This window comes from Dasypus novemcinctus, chromosome 13 (assembly GCF_030445035.2).
Source record: "Dasypus novemcinctus isolate mDasNov1 chromosome 13, mDasNov1.1.hap2, whole genome shotgun sequence".
Taxonomy (NCBI): Eukaryota; Metazoa; Chordata; class Mammalia; order Cingulata; family Dasypodidae; genus Dasypus; species Dasypus novemcinctus.
The window spans coordinates 100,771,624-100,794,526 of NC_080685.1; the positions used below are offsets into that span (position 1 = coordinate 100,771,624).

The 22,903-nt window shown below is 40.0% G+C and overlaps 1 protein-coding gene across 1 annotated transcript in view; it reads left to right on the forward strand.

The window, feature by feature from the left end:
• Positions 1-22,903, forward strand: part of CENPF (centromere protein F) — an 89,292-nt gene that overhangs the window by 54,897 nt on the left and 11,492 nt on the right. Inside the window, exons 11-16 of the mRNA XM_004470999.2 lie at positions 5,092-5,227; positions 8,098-11,507; positions 12,677-15,523; positions 17,135-17,287; positions 20,292-20,468; positions 20,797-20,958. Of these exons, the coding sequence (XP_004471056.2) occupies positions 5,092-5,227; positions 8,098-11,507; positions 12,677-15,523; positions 17,135-17,287; positions 20,292-20,468; positions 20,797-20,958 (6,885 nt within the window). The remainder of the gene's footprint in view (positions 1-5,091; positions 5,228-8,097; positions 11,508-12,676; positions 15,524-17,134; positions 17,288-20,291; positions 20,469-20,796; positions 20,959-22,903) is intronic.

Consider the following 22,903-nt stretch of genomic DNA (forward strand, 5'->3'; position numbering starts at 1 on the left):
TCAGTATAGAACAGGGGTTCTTAACCAGGGGTCCATGGAAAGATTTCAGGGGGTCCGTGAGCTTGAATTGAAAAAAAAAACAACGAACTTCTTATCTTTATTTTCTCTGAACTGCAATGTTGAGTGTCATGAAACTATCTGCCGCTACATTCTGAGAAGATGTTCATGGAACAAAAAAAAGTTAAGAACCCTTGATATAGAATGGGATTCACATCAGCTATAAAAATCATTGAAAGTTAAGAATAGGTATGGGAGGAATATAAATAGGAGATTTATTATGTTTGTTATGTGAGTCTTATATGGTAATAAGCAATAGTGTTCTTTTTTTTCTTGACATTTTTTTGTCTTTATTTTTTTAATGTTACATTAAAAAAATATCAGGTCGCCATATACCCCCCACCCCCCTCACCCCACTCCTCCCCCCATAACAACAACCTCCTCCATCATCATGAGACATTCATTGCACTTGGTGAATACATCTCTGAGCAACGCTGCACCTCATGGTCAATGGTCCACACCATAGCCCACACTCTCCCACAGTCCACCCAGTGGGCCATGGAAGGACATATAATGTCCAGTAACTGTCCCCGCATCCCCACCTAGGACAACTCCAAGTCCCGAAAACCCCTCCACATCACATCTCTTCCTCCCACTCCCTACCCCCAGCAGCCACCATGGCGACTTTCTCCACACTAATGCCACATTTTCTTTGATTACTAATCACAATAGTTCATGAATAGAATGTCAGTAAGTCCACTCTAATCCATACTCTATTCCTCCATCCTGTGGACCTTAGAATGGTTGTGTCCACTCCACATCTATATCAAGAGGGGGCTTAGATTCCACATGGATGCTAGATGCAATTCTCCTGCTTTTAGTTGTAGGCTCTCTTGGCTCCCTGGTGTGGTGGTTGATCTTCTTCACCTCCATGTTAGCTGAGCGGGGTAAGTTCAATAAACCAGAGTGTAGGAGTTGCAAGTCTGTTGAGACTCAGGGCCTAGCTGTCACATGGTCAGTCCAGAGATTCAGAGTATACACTAAACCCCAGCACCAACTACAGATCTGGTAAAAGTAACAGGAGAGGCTTGTGAACAAAGATCACATCTGAGTCCAGCTCCATCACACAGAAACACAAACTCCAAAGTAGGGCCATCTGACATGGCACTGAACTCCATCTGCCATGACCATATAATCTGTGGGTCTCTGTAGCCCTCAGAAGAACCAATACCTGAGGTTGTGTCTACTTTATCTGTCTCTGGGACTCTGCTGAGGTGTGCATAAGGGCGACCCCTCTGATCACCTCCCGGCTCTTTTTGGAGACTCACAGCCATATGAATTCATTTGTCCTTTCCATTTCCCCCTTTTATTCAGGTCAAAAAGCATTTTTAACTCCTGGTAGTATATGTAGACTGAGATATTCTGCTGGTCTGAGTTGACCCTTTTATTCAAGGTCATTTTCTAGTTACATCATCAGTTGGTAATTGGTAGTAATGCCTCCACACCAGGGAGGCTCATCCCTAGGAGTCATGTCCCACACTGGGTGGAAGGCAACACTTTTACATGCTGAGTTTGGCTTCGAGACTGGCCACATTTGAGCAACACGGAGGCTCTCAGGAGGTAACTCTTAGGCACCCTGCAGCTCTAGGCCTTGTTCTTATTTCAGGTGAGCAATAGTGTTCTCATTCGGCCTCCACAGGTGTAGCAGGTTGATAAAGTTATGAATTCCAAAAATAGATACTGGATTATGTTTATAATCTGATCTGTACCTGGGCCTGACTGAGTTATGATTAGGGCTTAATTGGGCCACGTCATTAGGGCATTGAGTTCCTGCCCCTTGGTGGGTGGGGGTCACAGTTAAAAGGCATGGCGAAGAACAGAGTTGTGCGTTTCTGTTGTTGGGGTTTTAATGTTGGAGTTTGATGCTGAAGACTTAAGCTAGAGCCCCGGGAAGTCAGCACGCAGAGGAAAGAGAAGCAAGCCTTGAAAAAAACCTTGAACCCAGAGGAAAGGAAGCCCCAGGAATGTAGGGACCCAGGAAGCCTGAACCCTTGTAGATGGTGGCAGCCATCTTGTTCCAAATAGACTTTGGTGAGGGAAGAAAGTTATGTTTTATGGCCTGATATTTGTAAGCTCCTACCCCAAATAAATACCCTTTATCAAAACCAACCAATTTCTGGTATTCTGCATCAGCACCCATTTGGCTGACTAATACAGAATTTGGTACCAGGAGTGGGGTAGTGCTTTTGCAATTACCGAAATGCTGGAATGGTTTTATAAATGGATAAGGGGTCTTTTTGGAGGAATTGTGAGATGCTTGATGGAAAAGGCCTAGAACACTTTGAAGAGACCGTTGATAGCAATATGGATGAAAAAGAGACTTTTCATGATGTCTTAGAAGTAAATGATGAAACTGTTATTGGAAACTTGAGGAAAGGTGATCCATGTTTTAAAGTTGGAGAGAACTTATCAAGATTAACTCCTGGTGTTTTATGGAAGGCAGCATTTGGAAATGGTGAGCCTGGGCATTTAACTGAAGAAATTTCCAAAGTAAACCCCGAGAATTTGGCTTGGCTTCTGCTTGTAGCTTATAGCAAAATGCTATATGTTGGGCACAAAGAAAACAGAAACTGATTCTGGAAATTCCAAGCCTCTGGAAATTAGGCTCCCAGATGAAAGTGTCCCATTGGAGGACTTAAATAAACTTGGAACTTGTAAATCAGGATGGGAGATGCAGTTATGTTGGAAAGACTTGTGGAAAGTCTTATTATCTGATGGCTTGGACCCCTCCTTCCTGCATGCTAAACCAACAGCTCTCTTTTTGAGAGAGCTGTATGAACAAAACCACTGTCAGCCTGGAATAAAAAGGACATGGAAAGGAGCGATTGAAGGAGAAACAGCTTTAAGAGGAAAACCATGGAAGCTGAGATCTGGAATTAAGACATCACCTTGGGCCAAGAGAGGAACCCCATCCACATGTACAGAGAGGGTGATTTTGCCCCAGCAGTTGAAGAGGGTGGATATTCCCACCCACTGTTCAGGGAGAGTTTTGCTGCCCCAGGGTACAGAGAGGGTGGAGCAGCACATTCCCCAAGGATTAGGGCAGTTAAGGTCAGCATCCTACAGGTCTGAGAGGGGGGGACCTGTCCCCCAAAAGTTAGGGAAGGTGGTCAACTCATTGCTCTGAGAGGGTTGAGCCTGTATGCCGAAGGTTAGGGGGAATATTGTCTTCACATCACTGTACTAGGGGGGTTAAAACTCTAACCCAAAGATTGGGTAAGGTGTGGTAATCACCCTAACACTCTTAGAGGGAGAGGTCTGGAGCTTGGTCGACACCCAAATGCTTGATAAGGGTGGAACCAAGAAAATGGCCATTGGGCAAGTCTGGAAAGTGTGGTTTCCCATATGGCTCCACAGAGAAGAAACCACCTTCTTAGGAATGACTCTCAGACTTTGAGATCAAACAGAGGATTCTCTGTGGGCCTACTGAACTATAGAGAAACTTCCTGTTTCCCTTCCAATTTCTCCTTATTGTAATGAAAATGTTTATCCTATGTCTGTTCATTTGTATTGGAAGCAGATGACTTGTTTTTTAAGTTCAGAGGTCTATAGCAGACAGGACTTTGCCCCAAGATAACCTGTATTTCTTTAAATTGATTTTGATATGGTTTAGTACTTGCACTGTTACTGATTTAAGGTTTTTTCAGATATTGTAATCTCTTTTTGGAATTCAGAGGGTGGAGTATAGCAGTTTGATATGGTTATGAATTCCAAAAATAGACATTGGATTATGTTTGTAATCTGATTTGACCTGGGCATGATTGGAGAGGGGTGGAGTGGACATCACCATCTGTATTAGTCAGGGTTCTCTAGGGAAACAGAATCAACAAGGGATATCTGTCGGTAGTAAGGGATTTATCAGAGTCTCTCATGCAGCCGTGGGGATGCACAAGTCCAGGTTCCACAGGTGGGCTGCAACCAGGAGCTCCAATGAAGATTCTTGATGAGTTCTAGGAGATGTTGGCTGTCCAGAGACAAGCTGGGAAATTCTTTCTTAATGCTGGAATCATTTCCCCTTTTAAGGGATTCAACTGATTGGGTTAAGCGTGATTCACTACTGATGGCAATCTCCCTGATTGATGTAATTATAACCAGCTGTCTATGATTTACCACTGCAGTGAAGTCAATGATGACTAAAGTCCATAAATGCCCTTGTATTACAGTTAGCCCAGTGCTTCCTTGACAAACAACTGGGCACAATTACCTGGCTGAGTTGACACAATAGTCTAACTATGACCTTGATTTTAAGATCCAGCAAAATAGACAGGTCTCCCTAGGTAGTAGACCAGACTGCATATGTATCTCTGCTGTGTTATTGCAAATGGATGATGCATGGATAGTTTGTTTAATTAAGTACTCAGAGAACTTGTTTTCACTATGAAAGCTCAGATCCTTTGGTTAGACTAAATCTTTCGGTGCTCCATCCCTCTGTTTTTTCCATAGCACACGAAAGCCAGCACTTCCCAGCGTATATTAAATTACTGGTATCACACCTTCCCCTAGTTGGGGGTGGGGTGGGGTGGTACCTGCCTTGAGTGTTGGGACTCTCTCTTATTCATATTGTGTCATTCAAAATGTCCATTCCAGCATCTTCCACATTGCAGATTTTCTTGATAAACATTTGTTGACTGTAGTTTTACCAATAAAGGCATCTCTATAAAAAGTGACACTTAAGATGGTTTTGTGTTGAAAAGGAAATAAAAATTTGTCACATGAAGCATTTGTCTTATTAAGACATCACCTATTTTGCAAGATGTATTTGAATGTTTAGGAGTGATAGGAACTTGTTACTTACTTCTCTCTTTGAGTATCTTGTCAATAGGGTTTTACTTATGAACTAACACTTTCACAAGCATGTGGACAACCAGAAAGTTCAAAGAAAGTTATATTTCTTGAGGGAAAAAAATGACTAGATTTGGTTCTCTTCTCTACTTGACTTCCATTTGTATACTTATTTAAGTGAGGATGTTTAACTTCATTTAAATAGTCAAAGGGTATTTGTTTCGGTTGTAACCAACTACTTGTGTTTTTTAGGAAATGAGGAAGGACAACAGCCTTCTCAGGGGTCAATCTGAGCAAAGGGCCAGGGAAGTCTGCCACCTGGAGGAAGAACTCAAGAAGGTCAAACAGTATTTAAATCAGAGCCAGAATTTTGCAGATGAAATGAGAGGTAAACGTAGTGTTTTTAGAGTTACTTCTCTAGATTTTGGCTCCCATGAGGGAGGGTCAATTACATTAACACACTGGAGAAACTTCTTTGAATCTGTCTGCATTTGAGGTGGAGAAAGAGTTTTCCCTCTCTCATTTTTTAGTTTTGCAAGTGATATTTGGACACTTTCTTTTATGGGAACATATTGAGTCCCAAAGTGCCTTGTTTTCACCACTTTGAAACCAGAAGGATAAATAGTTCCCACACAAAACTAAATTGTCAGTGCTGCCTCTTGCCCCAGAGTACTATTTTTTGTGCCTCAAGTGTGTTGGTTAGTTATATCCAGAAGCTCATCTCCTCACTCATTACCATTTCCCTTATAATGGGATAAAACCTATATTAAACGCATGTTTTCCAAGCTCTTAATGACATTGTTTTTTGATGACTTACTTGACTGAGTGATTTTATTTCCTTATTTGAAAGCCAACAAATGTTGCTATGCACACCAAATGAATCCATCATTAGTTTCCCGTTTGTTGTGCCATATGTCTTTCACTTACGTTTGTTTTCTCACCTGTTAGTTTTGCACGTCTGTTTCTTTTAAGTCTGAACTGCACAATATGTGTCACACTTCTCTGTGACTTTCTTCTTTAAATTCCAGTCTCCCTAAGAGAGTTTTCAGTTTTTCCACAGTATAGGTAGAAATGTCAGTCTTTAGCTTTCTTGAAGGAAAACTATAAGGAAAGGAAAGGGTAGGGCATTTTTCAGGGTTGGTCACCAGTGTCATTGTTTGAGATGCTCATAAGCAAAGTGTCTTGATAGCCACCCACTCTAGGTAGGTAGATTGAGACTAGTGGGTTAAAATTTGTGTTGTTTCCATTTACTATAATATCTTTATCATCTACTCTCGAGATTCTCAACGTTCTCTCCCCAACATACTTGAGGAATATGAGGCCTTTCCATCACTGTTTAACAAAAACCGTGTAGTTATTCTCAACTAGGAGAAGCCTTGTTACTGGGCAGTAAAAAAGATAGTATTGACGTTTCTTGTTTTTTTTAAATTTGAAGTAAACTTTATTTCAATTTCAAAAAATAAAGTAATAGACAAAAGGCAGCTTAACAAAATATGGAAGCATCACTTTAAAAAATTCTGTCCAGGCACATTTATCTTATTTAATCCTATAAACAAACTCAATTATTTCTTTAGTGTTTGGAAAGATTTATATTTGTTCAAATGACATGACCGAGGTCTCCTTGTTAATGAAGAAAATGAAGAACAAAAAATGCTTAATCATATTCATATTTCATGAGACTAAATCCCGTATTCTTTTTCTTTAACATTTATATAGTAGCTTCTTTGCCTTTGCTACAAAAATCTTTCGATATTTCTAACTTAAAGTCTAACTTATATTAGTTATATTTTTCCCATGTAACACCATATATAGTCCCTAGATTATCTTCTAACTGCCTTTCATTGACATTAACCTCCCTAGACTTACCCTGTTTAGCCACAATTACATTTATAAATCAGCAGTGTTAGTTATACTCACTCTAATGTGCTACCATCACCTTTATCCATTACTGCATATTTGTAGTCGACCTTATGAAACGTTCTTTATACATTCAGCATCAGCTCCCCCTTCTCAACCCACATTCTGTCTCCTGTTAACCTATACTCTAGTTTAGCTCCATGTGATTTAACTCCATAGCTTCCACATGATTCTCATATTCAAGATACCACCCTTACTGTCAGGGGCTGGGAGGTAGGTAGATGTTGTTCCTCAGCAATACTCACATTCAGGCCCTAAGAGTTAATGATTTTGTTTTTTTTTTAATTTCTGAAAAGATTTATTTATCCATCCCGCCCTGCCTTGTTGTTTGCACTCACTGTCTGTTCATCATCTCTTTTGAGGAGGCCTGGGAACTGAACCCGGGGCCTCCCACGTGGGAGGGAGGCACCTAATTGTTTGAGCCACTTCTACTCCCTGTTTGTTGTGTCTCTCATTGTGTTTCCTCACTCTGTCTCTTGGTTGCATCATCTCACTGTGTCATCTTTTTGTGTCAGCTCACTGTGCGAGCCTGTAGTGTCAGCTTGTCTTGCTTGTCTTCTTTAGGAGGCACCGGGAACTGAACCCAGGACCTCCCATGTGGTGGGCAGGTGCCCAGCTGCTTGAGCCACATCCACATCCCAGCATTAATGATTTATAGTGTTGTTTACTCTCTTCTACATAAGCCTAATCCTGTGGGTTTTGCCTAAAATGATAGAGTAGTAGTAATTTACTCTTTTGGAAACTGATCCTTAGTATTTTATATAACAGTTTATTAAGTTAGTTTATTAAGCTGCTTGAAAAGAAGATTAACACATTTATTGCCATCCTTGATGGCGATGCCCACCCTGTCCCTGATTGAGAGGGGCCTGAGATCCCATGGGCAGATGGTGGATCTGTATTACTTGCAGTTGCAGACACTCTCCACTTCCTGGGAAGGGTGATGTCCATCGTCATTCTTTTGTTAATTGTCCTGAGTGAGTCCAATGAACTGGAGAATAGGTGTTGCACCTCTGCTGAGGTTCAGGGATCATCCAGCCTATGAACAGACCAAAGATTTAAGTCTCTAGTATGTATTTGTAACAAGTATAGTGCTAATTCTAGGTTCAAATAAAGGGGCAGAAGAGCAATGTGTAGGGAAAATTTAAATGAGTTTAACTCTTACCGTGGGGAACATATATTCCAAAGTAAGGGCCATTGACAGGCTGCTGAAAAAAAAATGTATTGCCATCCTTAAAGTCACTGTTTTTATTATTGGAAAGCTGTTAAATTTATTTGGATTTTTTTTTTTTTAGAATTTAGAATTCTTGAAGGAAAAACATTGACAATTTTTTTTTTTAATAGCTAAGAATACCTCTCAGGAAGCCATGTTAAGAGATCTTCAAGAAAAAATAGACCAGCAGGAAAACTCCTTGACTTTAGAGAAACTGAAGCTTGCCTTGGCTGACCTGGAAAAGCAGCGAGATTGTTCTCAAGACCTTTTGAAAAAAAGGGAACATCACATTGAACAACTGAACGATAAGTTAAGCAAAACTGAGAAAGAGTCCCAAGCTTTACTGAGTGCTCTGGAGTTAAAAAAGAAAGAATATGAAGAGTTGAAAGAGGAGAAAACTCTGCTCTCTCATTGGAACAGTGAAAAAGAACAACTTTTAAATCAGATGGAATCAGAAAAAGAAAGTTTGCAGAGTAAAATTAATCACTTGGAAACTTGTCTCAAGTCTCAACAAATAAAAAGTCATGAATACAATGAGCGGCTGAAAACAATGGAAATGGAAAGAGAAAATCTAAATGTGGAGATCAGAAACCTTCACAATGTGATAGACAGTAAGAGTGTGGAGGCAGAGGCACAGAAACTAGCTTATGTGGAACTACAGCAGAAAGCTGAATTCTCAGACCAGAAACACAAGAAGGAAAGTGAAAACATGTGTTTGAAAATTTCTCAGCTTACTGGACAAGTTGAAGATCTAGAACACAAGCTTCAGTTACTGTCGAGTGAAATAATGGACAAAGACCAACGTTACCGAGACTTGCATGCTGAATATGAGAGCTTCAGAGATCAGATAAAATCTAAAGATTCTTCTCCAGTGACAAATGGGGATCATCACAGAAGCCTTTTAAAAACTTTTGAACAGCAGCCTGCAATGAATAATTCCTTTGCGAATACAATCGGAGAACAGGGAATCATGCCTTCAGAAAGGAGTCAGTACCATTTAGAAGCAGACCAAAGTCCAAACAATGCAACTGTCCTACAAAATAGAGTTGTTTCCCTTGAGTTTTCACTGGAGTCTCAAAAGCAGATGAATTCAGAACTGCAGCAGCAGTGCAAAGAATTGGTGCAAATCAAAGGAGAAATAGAAGAAAATCTCATTAAGGCAGAACAGATGCATCAAAGTTTTGTTACTGAAACAAGTCAACGCATTAGTAAGTTACAAGAAGATACTTCTGTTCATCAGAATGTTGTTGCCGAAACTTTAGTTGCCCTTGAGAACAAGGAAAGAGAGCTGCAACTGTTGAATGAAAAGTTTGAAACTGAGCAAGCAGAGACTCAAGAATTAAAAAAGTGCAATCATTTACTTGAGGAATCTCTGAAGGAGCTACAAGTTTTGTCTGAAACCCTAAGCTTGGAAAAAAAGGAAATGAGCTCCATCCTTTCTCTAAATAAAAAAGAAATTGAAGAACTTACCCGAGAGAATGGGACTCTCAAGGAAATTAATGCAACCCTAAATCAAGAGAAAATGAACTTTCTGCAAAAAAGTGAGAGTTTCTCAAAGTGTATAGATGAAAAAGAGAAAAACATTTCAGAGTTATCTGACCAGTACAAGCAAGAAAATCTTATTTTACTGCAAAGATGTGAAGAAGCGGGAAATGCATTTGAGGATCTTCAGGAAAAATACAAAGCGATACAAGAAAAGAACTGTAAATTAGAATGCTTGCTAAATGAATGCACTAGTGTTTGTGAAAATAGAAAAAATGAGTTGGAACAGCTCCAGGAAACACTTACAAGGGAACACCAAGCATTCTTAACAAAATTAGCATTAGCTGAAGAAAGAAACCAGAACCTTATGCTAGAGTTGGGGACAGTGCAGCATGATCTGAGGTCTGAAATTACTGATATCCAAAACAATGCCAAGAGCGAGGCTGATGGTTTAAAGCAAGAAATCATGACTTTAAAGGAAGAACAAAGTAAGGTGCAAAAGGAAGTTGATGCCATATTGCTAGAGAAAGAGCGCCTGGTCAAGTTAGCGGAGACTCAGTGTGACCATCAAAGTCTAGATTTGGGACCAATTAGGGACTCTATGAAAGAAAAAGAAAATGAGCTACATAAATGTAACATTCAACTTCAGATGGAGTGTATCACAAGGGACACTTCTGTAGACAGTTGTAATGCACAATTGATACAGTTAGAAGCTGCGATAAAAAATGTGGAATTAAAACTTCAGGAAAGTGAGAAAGGGAAGGAGTGCCTGCAGCAAGAATTACAGATGATTAGAGGAGCATTAGAAACTGGGAATTTGCAACAAGACACTCACTCACAAGAAATTAGTGACCCCAAAGACTGCGAAATAGATACAGAAGAAAAGTATATTTCAGTGCTTCATGAGTTGTCAACAAGTCAAAATGACAATGCACAGCTACAGTGTTCCTTACAAACAGCAGTGAGCAAGCTGACTGAGCTAGAGAAAATGTTTGAAATGCTGCAGGTTGAAAAGTTTGGACTAATAACCGAGCTGAACGATTCAAGATCAGAATGTATCACAGCAACTAGTAAAATGGCAGAAGAGGTAGAGAAACTAGTAAATGAAGTCAAAGTATTAAATGGTGAAAATGGTCTTCACCAAGGTGAGTCAGCAAAACTAACACCAGATACTGAATTTGGTGAACAACAAAATGAGCAGAAATCTGCGTCCTTGAATTCTTCAGAAGACAATAATATCTATGAACACTTGACATTGTCAAACAAAGAAGTTCAAATGCACTTTGCTGAATTGCAGGACAAATTCTCATCTTTACAAAGTGAACACAAAATTTTACATGATCAACACTGTCAAATGAGCTCTAAGATGTCAGAACTACAATCCTATGTTGACACCTTAAAGGCTGAAAATTCTATCTTGTCATTGAATCTGAGAACCTTCCAAGGTGACTTGGTAAAGGAGGGGCAGCTGGAACCCGAGGAGGGGCGTTTTCTGTCACTGTCATTCTCTGGTGTGACTAATAGCACTAGTCTTACCAGCTTTGAAGAATCCTCTTTTTACAAAGATCTTTTAGAACAGACAGGAGAAAAATCTCTCTTAAATAATTTGGAAGAAGATGTTTCTGCAAACCAGGCTAATGTTGATGAAGTCTCTTGCAGCAGTCTGGAGGAGGACAGTATGAGCAAGAAAGAAATTCCATCTGCCCCAGTGAGGAGTATTGAAGAACTTGAGACCCTTTGTCAGATGTACCTGCACTCGCTCAAGAAATTAGAAGAGAAAATGGAAAGTCAGGGGATTATGAAAAATAAGGAAATTGAAGAGCTTGAACAGTTATTAGATTCTGAAAGGAAAGAGCTTGAGTGCCTTAGAAAGCAGTATCTGTCAGAAAATGAACAATGGCAACAGAAGCTGACAAGTGTGACTTTGGAGATGGAGTCCAAGTTGGCGGCAGAAAAGAAACAGACGGAGCACCTGTCACTTGAGCTCGAAGTAGCACGCCTCCAACTGCAAGGACTTGACTTGTGTTCCCGATCTTTGCTTGGCACTGACACAGATGATGTAAGTACATGGGATTCAGGTGCTTTTCCCCTCTATTTATTATCAAAGTAGGTACTCAGTAAATGTGTTTTGAATTGCAGGCTACATTAATTCTAAATTGAAACTATTTTTAGGATTCAGGGAAATGGAAACAATGCATAGTAGAATTTTTTCAAAGTGAACCAGAACTTTATGAAAATAAGGAAACCTTATTTCTATCGTGATTAGATTTAAACAGTCATATGGAAAATTAGTAAAGATGTTTTTAAAGATTCCTGGAGAAAATTTTATGATGGAATAAGGTTTTCTTCAGGATGTATAGGCGTTTTCATTCCTTATGAGTTAATTAGGCATAGTTCAATATTGAATTAGTTTATGAATGATAATGTGGTATAAGAGGTTAGCACTTAGGTCCTTTTCAGAGTATTTTTAATGTTACAGTTATAATCATGAAAATAAATGTATACCACTGAATAATTTTTCTCTAACAATTTGCTGATACAAGTACATGATTTGGAATCAGTCATTTAAAGGGGCCTTTTTTTCCTTTATTGAGTGTTTAGTTTGAGTCCCACATGATTCCCTCTGTTTCCAAGGTAAGGCAGGGCAGTGGTAAGGTGGCAGCAGCAGCAGCATCAGCAGATCTAGCAGATTTGCATTTTACAGATAAGAGAAAGTAGAACTCAAACATGTAAGGTATCCAAGAACAGATTCCAAGTGCTAGATCTGTGGTTAAGTCCTCAGGCTGGGAATCTGGTCAAGAAGACTACTGCCTTCTTTTATTAAAGAATGTCATGAATAATGCAGATAGAGACTGAACATATTGTTTGCAATTTGTTCACCTCTTATTTGGTTATCATAAAGAGAAATTTTATATGTAGGTTCCCTAGGTTATTCCTAGGAAGAAAAAAAATGAATTTTAAATATGTCATGACACATATAATTAAACTAACTCATTTCATACCTACCTTATCCAATACCTTGCCTACAGAGAAAATCTGAATGTTTAATTGTGTTGAATGGAGAGAGAGGAATATGTAGTGGAAAATATGCCATTTGACTTTAATCATTAAGAGAATGTGTTTAGCAGCAGGAGGAAGCCAATTTCTATAAAGTAATAATTAAACCCATTTATTCTGTTTTGCTTCTTGACAAATGAACTGTATTCTTGCTATATATTACAATTACAGGCTCTTCGGGGCAGAAACAGTAGCTGTGATGTCAAAGAATCAGAAGAATGTATTTCCCAAACCCCTATTGAAAGAACACCAAAACATGGCATTCATCAGATTTGTGGGAAATATGTTCAGCAGGACCTGAGTCAAGAGATTGAGAAAATACCCGAGACTGGGGCCTTTACAGGAGAAAGGCCCGGGGAGCTGTCTTTGGAAACCAATTGTGAAACTCTACTGGAAGACAAAACCCAGGACCATTCAGAATGCATTTCTGATTTGTCGTTTTCTGGTCCTAATACCTTGGCACCTATGAATTTTCTAGAGAATGAGGTAACCATTCAGAATCTCCAACTGCAGGTGAAGGAGGCATCAAATGAGAATTTGCGGTTACTTCATGTCATAGAGGAGCATGACAAAAAAGTTGAGTGTTTGCTAAATGAAATAAAAGAATTAGATTCAAAACTTGATTTACAGAAAGTACAACTAACTACCAAGACTGAAGCATGCATAGAATTGGAACAATTAGTTGAGGGCCTTAAGAGAGAAAAATCAGAGTTAAGTGGAAAATTGGCATCATTTTCCTGTGACAACCAGGAATTATACCAGAAAATAAAAACTTTGGAAGACCTCAATTCTAATTTAGTATTAGGCACAGATAAATTGTCAGATGAAGTTACTGAAGATAACGTAGCCAAGGTAAAGGACAACTGGAAAGAGAAATTTCTTGAAGTGGAAAATGAGCTGCTGAAGATCAAATCTGAGAAAGCTAGCTTTGAGCATCTTGCACTGTCCATAGGAGCTAACTTAGAGATGTTTCGCTCAGAAAATCTTAATTTAGAAAAAGACAATGAAAATAAGCAAGAAGTTATAACCTGTCTAGAAGAAGAACTCTCTGTGGTCACAACTGAGAGGAACCGGCTTTGTGAAGAATTAGATACTATGTCAAAAGAGAACAAAGAATTGGATTGGATGTCTGAAAAGATGAAAGCAAAAATACAAGAGCTCGAGTCTAATCAAAGTGAGTGTCTAGTTCGCATTCAAGTGGTGGAGGCTGAGGTAAAGGAAAAAAGAGATCTCCTTCAGACTTTGTCTTCCGATACAAGTGAACTGTTAAAAGATAAAGCACGTCTCCAGGAGCAGCTACAGAGTTTAGAAAGGGATTCACAGGCCCTGTCTCTGGTTAAAGGTGAGCTGGAAAACCAAATCGGAGAATTGAATAAGGAGAAGGAATTACTTGTAAGGGAATCAGAAAGCCTGCAGACCAGACTGAGTGAATCAGACCATGAAAAACTAAACCTCTCGAAGGCCTTGGAGGTTGCATTAATGGAGAAAGATGGGATTGTAGTGAGACTGAGCTCAACACAGGAGGAAGTTCATCAGCTGAGAAATGGCATTGAGAAGCTAAAAGTTCGCATCGAGGCTGATGAGAAGAAGCAGCTCCATGTCTTAGTAGAGCTGAAGGAACGTGAGCGCAATGTGGATTTGCTTAAGGATAAAGTTGAGAACCTTGAAAGGGAATTGCAGATGTCAGAAGAAAACCAAGAGCTTGTGATTCTTGATGCTGAGAATTCCAAAGCAGAAATGGAGACTCTAAAAGTAAAACTAGAAGAGATGGCCCAAAGCCTGAAAGCTCTAGAATTAGACCTCGTCACCGTAAGGTCTGAGAAAGAAAGTCTGGCAAAACAACTTGAAGCAAAACAAGGTCAAGTATCCGAATTAGAAATATCACTCTCTTTGTTTAAAAGTCTACTAGAAGAAAAAGAGCAAGAGAAAATACAGATGAAAGAGGAATGCCTGACTGCAGCGGAGTTGCTTCAAACACAACTGAAAGAAGTGAGTGAGGAAGTAGCAGCCTTGTGTAAAGACCAAGAGAACTGTACAGCCAAAGATCAGAGTCTGGACTCACCAGCGGGAGAAATGAGTCAGCTGAGAAATCTCATTGGAAAGCTGAAAGCCTACATGGAAACAGATGAAAAGAAGCAGTTCCATGTCTTAGAAAAGTTGAAGGAAAGTGAGCATAGTGCAGATTTGCTTAGGGATAGAGTTGACAACCTTGAAAGAGAACTAGAGACATCAGGAAAAAACCAACAACTTGCGAAGCTTGATGCTGAGAATTCCAAAGCAGAGGTAGAGACCCTCAACATAAAAATGGAAGAACTGGCCCAAAACCTGAAAGACCAGGAATTAGACCTTATGACTATAAGGTCTGAAAAAGAAAATCTGACCAAAGAATTACAAAAAGAGCAAGGACGAGTATCTGAATTAGAAATGGTCAAGTCTTCATTTGAAAGTCTGCTACAAGAAAAAGAGCAAGAAAAAGTACAGATGAAAGTTGAATCTGAAACTGCAGTGGAGTTGCTTCAGACACAATTAAAAGAGCTGAATGAGAAAGTGGCTGCTTTGTGTGTTGACCAAAAAGCATGTAAGGCGAAAGAACAGAGTCTGCATGGTCAAGTGGATTCTCTCGAATATGAGAAGGCTCAGTTACTCCAAGGGCTTGAAGACGCCAAAAATAATTACATGATTTTGCAGTCCTCTATGGATGACCTCATTCAGGAAGTAGAAGGTGGTAAGCAGAAGCTAGAGAAGAAGGATGAAGAGATCAGTATACTAAAGAGTCAAGTTCAAGACCAAGAGCAGCTTGCCTCTAAACTGTCCCAGGTGGAAGGAGAGCAGCAACTTTGGAAGAAGCAAAAGAGAGAGCTGGGAAATTTGACAGTGGAATTGGAGCAGAAGATCCAGGTGCTGCAGTCCAAAAATGACACTTTGCAGGACACCTTAGACGTGCTGCAGAATTCTTACAAGGATCTAGAGAATGAGCTTGAATTGACCAAAAAGGAAAAAATGTCCTTTGTTGAAAAAGTAAGTGGCTTAATCTTTTTCCTTTTAAATATCTAGTCATGAGGGAGGGAAATCACTTTTTGAAGTACATTTCCTTCCAGACAGTTTTACCTGAACTTTGTATAGGCTTTATGTTTGTGGGGGCATTGAGTGTGTTCCAGCCATAGCGACTCTTTCCTGTGATATATGGTCACATGGGACTATTCCATGGACTGACCCAGGTTTTTTATGTGGCACCTTGGCATAGGAGAGACTGGGCCATGCAGAGTTTTCTGCTCTATTTCCTTTTCTTACAATGGATTGGAATGGTACTATCCTCATACCCAATTGAGAACTACTGTAACAGAATAACAGCCACTGGTTAGGCTGAGAAGGTGTAGGAAGTCTCTGGACAGAACCCTCTCCCCCGGCCCCCTTTATTTTTGCCTTTAGGTGAAATAACTCTCAAAGATATTGATGTAATTGTAGCCAACAAGACTCTCATGGCTCCTAGGGTATGTCCTGGAGATCTCTTGTTTCAGTCCCCTCTTTTGTTCCTTCTCTTTGTGCAATTTCCTATTTTGGTTAGCTGATGTTAGGGAAGATCTGCGATCAAGAGGCTCAATTAAAGTGAATTCCTACAAATTAAATTTGTGCTCAACAAATATTAAAAGAAAAAATCAGTGCCCAGAAAATGCAGTTAAACATAACTCTGTATCTTGCAAGAATTTCAGATTTATGTGCAGTTTGCAAGAGTCAGTGACTGTAGACATGATGTGACAGTCTAAACCAGGCCATTTCAACTTCAAGGGACAAAGGCAAACAATAGAGCTTAACTAGTTTTAACTAATCACAGGCATGTTTCTTGCAGATTAGTATGGCGTGGGGAATTAGCAGAGATCCTAGAACAGATAAAAATCTTTAAGAAGCTGCCTCATATAATATTCTCTGATGTTTAATTTAAAATAATACCTTCATGAAAGATTTCAAGACTTAGTAATATTGTCTTTCCCTGTCGTTCCTTTTTTGCTGTTGTCTCCTAAATCTTTGCTGAGGAGAAAAGGTAAGCTTACCTATAGGTTTTAAGAGTATTAGTTGAGTGGATTAGTAAAGTGAGAATTATCTGAATGCCATTTTATTTTCAAGGCTAAATTTTTTTTTTTTTTAATTTGTCACTTTAACCATTTTTTTTTTTTTTGAAGATTTTTTATTTATTTAATTCCCCCCCGCCCCTGGTTGTCTGTTCTCTGTGTCTATTTTGCTGCGTCTTGTTGTCTTGTTTCTTTGTCTGCTTCTGTTGTCGTCAGCGGCACGGGAAGTGTGGGCGGCGCCATTCCTGGGCAGGCTGCTCTTTCTTTCGTGCTGGGCCGCTCTCCTTACAGGGTGCACTCCTTGCCCTACGCGGGGGACACCGCTGCGTGGCAGGACACTCCTTGCGCTCATCAGCACTGCGCATGGGCCAGTTCCACACGGGTCAAGGAGGCCCGGGGTTTGAACCGCGGACCTCCCATGTGGTAGACGGACGCCCTAACCACTGGGCCAAGTCTGTTTCCCTCAAGGCTAAATTAATGTCGTCAATATTTTGTACCAGAGCGATTAATTTGATTCAAACAGACAACTATAAGCGGATCCTAATGAAAGATTACATTTCAGGTAAACACAACAGCTGCAAAGGAAACTGAGCTGCAGCAGGAAATGCATGTGATGAAACAAAAAATGACAGTGTTGAAAGAAGAATTTAATGGAGAAAAAAACAGGCTAACTGAAGAATTAAAATTAGTGTTGGAAGAAGTGAAGAACAGCAAAGTAAGTTTCTCAATGATAGATCCATTATGCTCTAATTAGCGTGTGGTTTCCTTGTTTTTATTTTGCTTTGGTAATACCTTCTGTAATGTACCAGACATTTAGCTTTTCAAAGAAAATAATCCAATTTTATGTCGTGATATGACTTGCAGTACTCTAAGCCATCCAGCACTGCCACGGGTCTAGAAAAAGTCACGAGAAACCTCTGAACACTTGAAAATACCTGTCATGGAGTCTTTATTATTTAATTTTTTGTCATAGAAGACCCTTGTGCTATATTAATTCTACTCACATTAGAAATTTATTTCATGTGCTTAGAACAGGTTCTGCTTTCCTAGCCTGCTGCAGATTATAAGCCAGAATGCTTTTAGAGACAGATGCACTGACAGTTGCTAAGGCCAAAAGAAGTAATGGAAGGAAGGCATGGTAAAATGTCAAGTTAGTGCAGTCTGAGACTACTACCAGACAGGATTTAAGGTGTAAGTCTGCAGCATTCGGGCTGCTGTTTCCACAGAGGCCACTGTTAGTTCATGACCTTCTTCCTCCTGAGCCTCTAAATGTTGTGCCCTGGTCACCTGCTTCCATTTAGGCAGAGCCGGCAGATGAAATGAAACCTGTCTGCCAACCCTGGTGAAACGGTAAGCACCTCCATATCCATACAGCCCGCCTGCACCTTGGTCCCCAGGTATCACTTAGAAAAAGACAGCAAAAGCCAAGAATCAAAAGTCAAGGTCACGTTTGTGACCCTGGATAATCAGAGTTGAAATAATATTCATAACACCTTGTATGGAGGAATCAGGAAGATTTGTATTCTTTAAATATCCTATCTAATCTAGTTAAAATAGAGAAAGTTTTGCTTTTAATCTCCATTATCGACTGGTGGAATTTTCTGGCAATGCTATGTAGGAAGGAGTTTCTGTGAATGGTATTTGACTAGGGCATCTGCTGAAATCTTTTTTGGTGCTGTAAGATTTGGAAATCTACCAGGTATATCATTATTTATGTGTTATTTATAGACTAGTAGAGAAAAAGCTAGATGTTCAGCCTTACATACATGTGAATGTGTTAGTTTGCAATGACTTTTTTCATTTATTCTTTCCATAAATAATAAACACTACTATGCTTAGGGGATAGATGGTTGAACAAGTCAGCTACGTTTCCTACACTCATTAGATCTTATAGTGTAGGTACACAATGAATCATTAAGTGGGTTCTATATAAAATAATCAGACTGATAAGTGCTATAAAGGAAACAAATAAGATTTTTCAACGTAGACTAATGGGAGAGATTGGTCTGTGGGGGAACAATCTAATTTTGATAGGGTGGCCAGAGAATGCCACCTGCAGGATGAGGACTAAGCTCTAGCATGAAGAACAGTGCTGAGGAAGGAACCCTCCACGTGTAGAGAGCTACTGGTAAAAGTTCTGAGGTTAGAAAGAGCTTCGTATTTTTTAGAAACTGTAAGGAAGCCACTGAGACTGAGCCAGAGGGGAAATGACACAAAGATGGGAGAGGCAGGAAGGCCAAGGGAATGGATCACAGTAAAATCCAGAGTGGCACAGAATGCATGAGGCTGGGGCTGAGAGTTTAGGATAGAAATCTTAAATTTGGCTATTTCAGCATATAGATAGGATTTTAAATGATGGGAAGTATAGACTACATAGGTAGAGAAGAGAAGGTGGCTCTGGGCATAGACCAGAGGCTCTCCAGCACATGCGGTGAGTGAGGTGGGGTGGGGAAGAGCCAGCCCAGAACACTGCAGGACGTGAGGCAACCAGCAGAGTGTGGTATTCCAGAAGGCAGGAGTGGAGGCTGCCTCAAGAAGGATGGCGGGGTCAGCAGCTTCGACACTTTGTGGGGGTTGAGTGAGATGTGGACTGAAAAGTGCCCCTTGACTTTGGCAGCTGTGAAATAGCTGTGAAAAGCTATTTCAGAAAGTGTCAGGATCGAAGCCAGGAGGAGCTGGAGTGCATGGAAGAGTTAAGGGGGGCTGAGGAAGCAGATGCAGCACAGGTGGAGACTGGTTGTGATAAGTTTGACTGTGAAGGGGACCCCAGATGTGGGGTAATACCTGAGAAGACGGGAGGGGTTTTACAGCTTTTATAGACTATAGAATATTTCTGTGTTGCAGGATTGATTCAGTAGAGAGGAAGGGTTTAATGATGGGGGAACCAGAAGGCCTAGTAACTCAAGGATCAAAGCCTTGGGAAGGAGAAGGAAGGGGGGACATGGGGGTCCAGAGCACAAAATTAGACATGGAGAGAGAAGTATCAGGAAGGAAAAGAAAATATGGGACAGTTATTTGTGGACCTGTGGATTTGTTTGTGGGGAGATGAGTGAACTCCCAAACTTGCATGTTTGTTGGGGATTTGAGGCAGGAAGAAAACAAGAAATAGTTGTTTCTGGAGTGGGAAAGGAAAGGGAAATATAATGAGGCTGTTATGCAGTCTTGAGTGCCTCTTAGAAGTTCTGTCACTGTCCCTCTGATAGAGCTTTTTGGGGTATCAGGCATGGAGAACACAGGTGCATCCACTGAGGTTTTGGCAGTCTTCACAGCGGAGGGAGAGAGGAGCAAAAGCTGAGGGCATTTGGAAGAGAATCCTTAAGGTGGTAAGGCACAGAATCTAAGCTGGTCAAGGAAGGAAGTCCGAGTCTGGCGTGGACTGATGTGAAGGTGGTGGTGAGGTCAAGGAATTCCTGCAATGGGGGCCTTCCCAGGGAGCCTGAAATGTAGGAGAGTATGGTCCCGGAATGGTCTAGTTAAAACAGAGATGTCAGATGTTCTCTGGTCTCTGGCGATGTGACTTAGGAGGTAGTTGGGCTGGAGCAAAAAAAGGTGTCCCTGGAGATGAAGACACAATTCATTTATAAGGATTATAGCACTATTACGTAGAGATTTTGTTTTGCCTAGAAACTATCTTTTTTCCTCAGTACTGAAAACGCCCTTAAAGATATATATACACATTCTTAATTATTTTCCCATGATTTTGTTACTCTCCTGTTTAGGTTCAGTTGAAGGAGCTCATGTTAGAAAACAGTGAATTGAAGGAGAGTTTGGATTGCTTACACAAAAATCAGATGCTAAAGGAAGGGAAAGCAAGAGAAGAAATGACTGAATATCAGCTGCGGCTTCAGGAAGTGGAAAAGAAGCACCAGGCTTTGCTTCTGGATACACAAAAACAGGTTGGATGTGGGGTTTGGCTCCTGAGGGAGCTGGAGAGGTGCGTGGCCCATTAGTAAGGCAGGCTCGGCAAGAAGAGCAGTATTCTGCGTGGTTGTTGTGCTCTCTGATCTTACAGTGAGTCACACCGTATTACATCTACGCCTTTCCTCCAGTTACCTGCACACGTCTTATTTTATGATTTGAATAGTAGTAGAGTAGTAGGAAAGTTGCCCAAAAAACTCAGAAATGGTCCTTGGAACAGCAGGGGTTTTTTGTTTATTTGTTTGTTTTCCTTACGAGTTTTTTTTAACTGAACCTCCAGGCTAAAGTAACATTTTTCTGCTCTAGTATGAAATGGAAATCCAGACTTATCAAGAGAAATTGACTTCTAAGGAAGGCTGTCTCAGCTCACAGAAGTTGGAGATTGATCTCTTAAAGTCCAGTAAAGAGGAGCTCAATAATTCTTTGAAAGCTACCAGTCAGATTTTAGAAGAACTGAAGAAAGCCAAGGTATATACATTTCTTATTACTTCGTGACTTAATGATGTCTCATACAGATAATGGTGGTTTCAATGATAGAGAATTAAGTGCTTTCATTTTAATTTCATTAACAGTTTTTGTCAAAATAATAATGTTCATCAAGTTCCCTGCTATTTTTTAAAAATTAGTAAACGGTCCACAGCCTTTCACAGCTTGAATAAATGTTACCTGTTGGTCAGGGAATTCTTTCAGGCTCGAGGAGGTTCAAGACTTCTCGGGATGGGCATGAAGATTAAGCTGCATGGCAGGTTAGAGGAGGCCTCTCCAGCCATAGACAGTCATTTGCTGGGCAGGTCGAAAGCCTGGCTTGATCGCTCTTCAAGTTCACTGCTGTCATCAAATCCATTTTCCTGTGGCTTAGGGGGGAAGAAGGTGTAGAGAAACACCTTAGTCAGTGTATTAGGCAGCGAAAGAGGTGCTGATGCAAAATAGCAGAAATTGGTTGGTCTTCATAAAGGGTATTTATTGGGATAGAAGCCCACAGTTTCCAGGCCATAAAGCATAAGTTACTTCCCTCACCAAAGTCTTTCTCCACGTGTTGGAGCAAGATGCTGCCAACGTCTGCCAAGACTTCAGGCTTCCTGGGTCCCCTCTTCCCAGGGTTCATTTCTTTCTGGGCTCAGCTCCTCTGTTTTCTCCACAAGGTCAGCTGTAGAGTATCCGGGGACTGGCTCTGCCTCTCTCCCTGGGCTCGATTCTCTCCCTGTTCAGCTGCTCTGTTCCTCTGTGTTGTTCACTTCCCAGTCTCCAGCTCAGAAAATTCCAACATCAGAACTCCCACAACAAAACCCCAACAACTCCTCTACTCTGCCCTGTAGTTTTATCTCAGCGTCCTACTGATGTGGCCCAATCAAAAGTCCTACTCATAATTGATGATGGCCAGGTACAGACCAGTTTACAAACATAATACAGTATCTATTTTTAGAATTCATAACCAATATCAAACTGCTACAGTCAGGGACACATATATGTATATTCTCCTAGTCTCAGATTGTTAATCTGAAGATGGTGCTACTGTAATTTTGCTTGGAAAAAGTGGCTATTTTGATTCTTGCAAATATTTATCATAAGGTGAATACTGTCCTGTATGTATTATAATGAATGTGGAAAATAAACATCTTCCAGTAAAGGTTTTTACTTATTGGGGATTTAAATTATTTTTATTATTTTAGCAGTAGAATATTTGTAAACATAAAACTAGGTATAAAATTATGTTTATAGCTCCCACACTGCTGTTGCTGAAGGAAATCTACCAATTAACTATAAACCAATAAAATAAAAAAAAACCCACCTTAATGTAATGATCAATAATGCTCTGCTTGACAAAATGAGAAGTGTTGAGTTTAATAAAAGTAGCTTCAGATCTAGTGCTTTAGTAATTTTCTGTTTTTTTAATCTTTGACAGTTCTGTAGAGAATATCTAATCATATGTATACCATGTACAAAATGGCACATTGTTTGCTAGTTGAATCTATTCAGATTTCATATAATTTTTATAGGTATCAGTTAATGAACAGTGAATTAAATGGATATCTTATCCAATTATTGTTAGATTCAGAATAGAAAATTCTGAAAATACAGATTTTTTGCTAGTATATTATTTAAAAATGAAGTATACAAAGATGAGATCCAAACATCAACATGAACTTGTGACATGAATATGATGCTCAGGCCTTTAGATGTTCATAATCCCTTTTCAGAAACTCCTGGAACCAGATTGTTTCAGAATTCTGTGTTTTTTAGCTGTTTTGTAATACAATTTCATAATTGCCATATATTATATACTATCCAGTGGGGTCTGGGCCAACACTTGATAGTCAAGTACTTTTATATTTCGGAGAAGAATGTATGAGTATTCTCAGAAAATTGGCTAAGTAATACCTTCATGTCTGTTCAGGTCAGGTTTTGTCTCTAA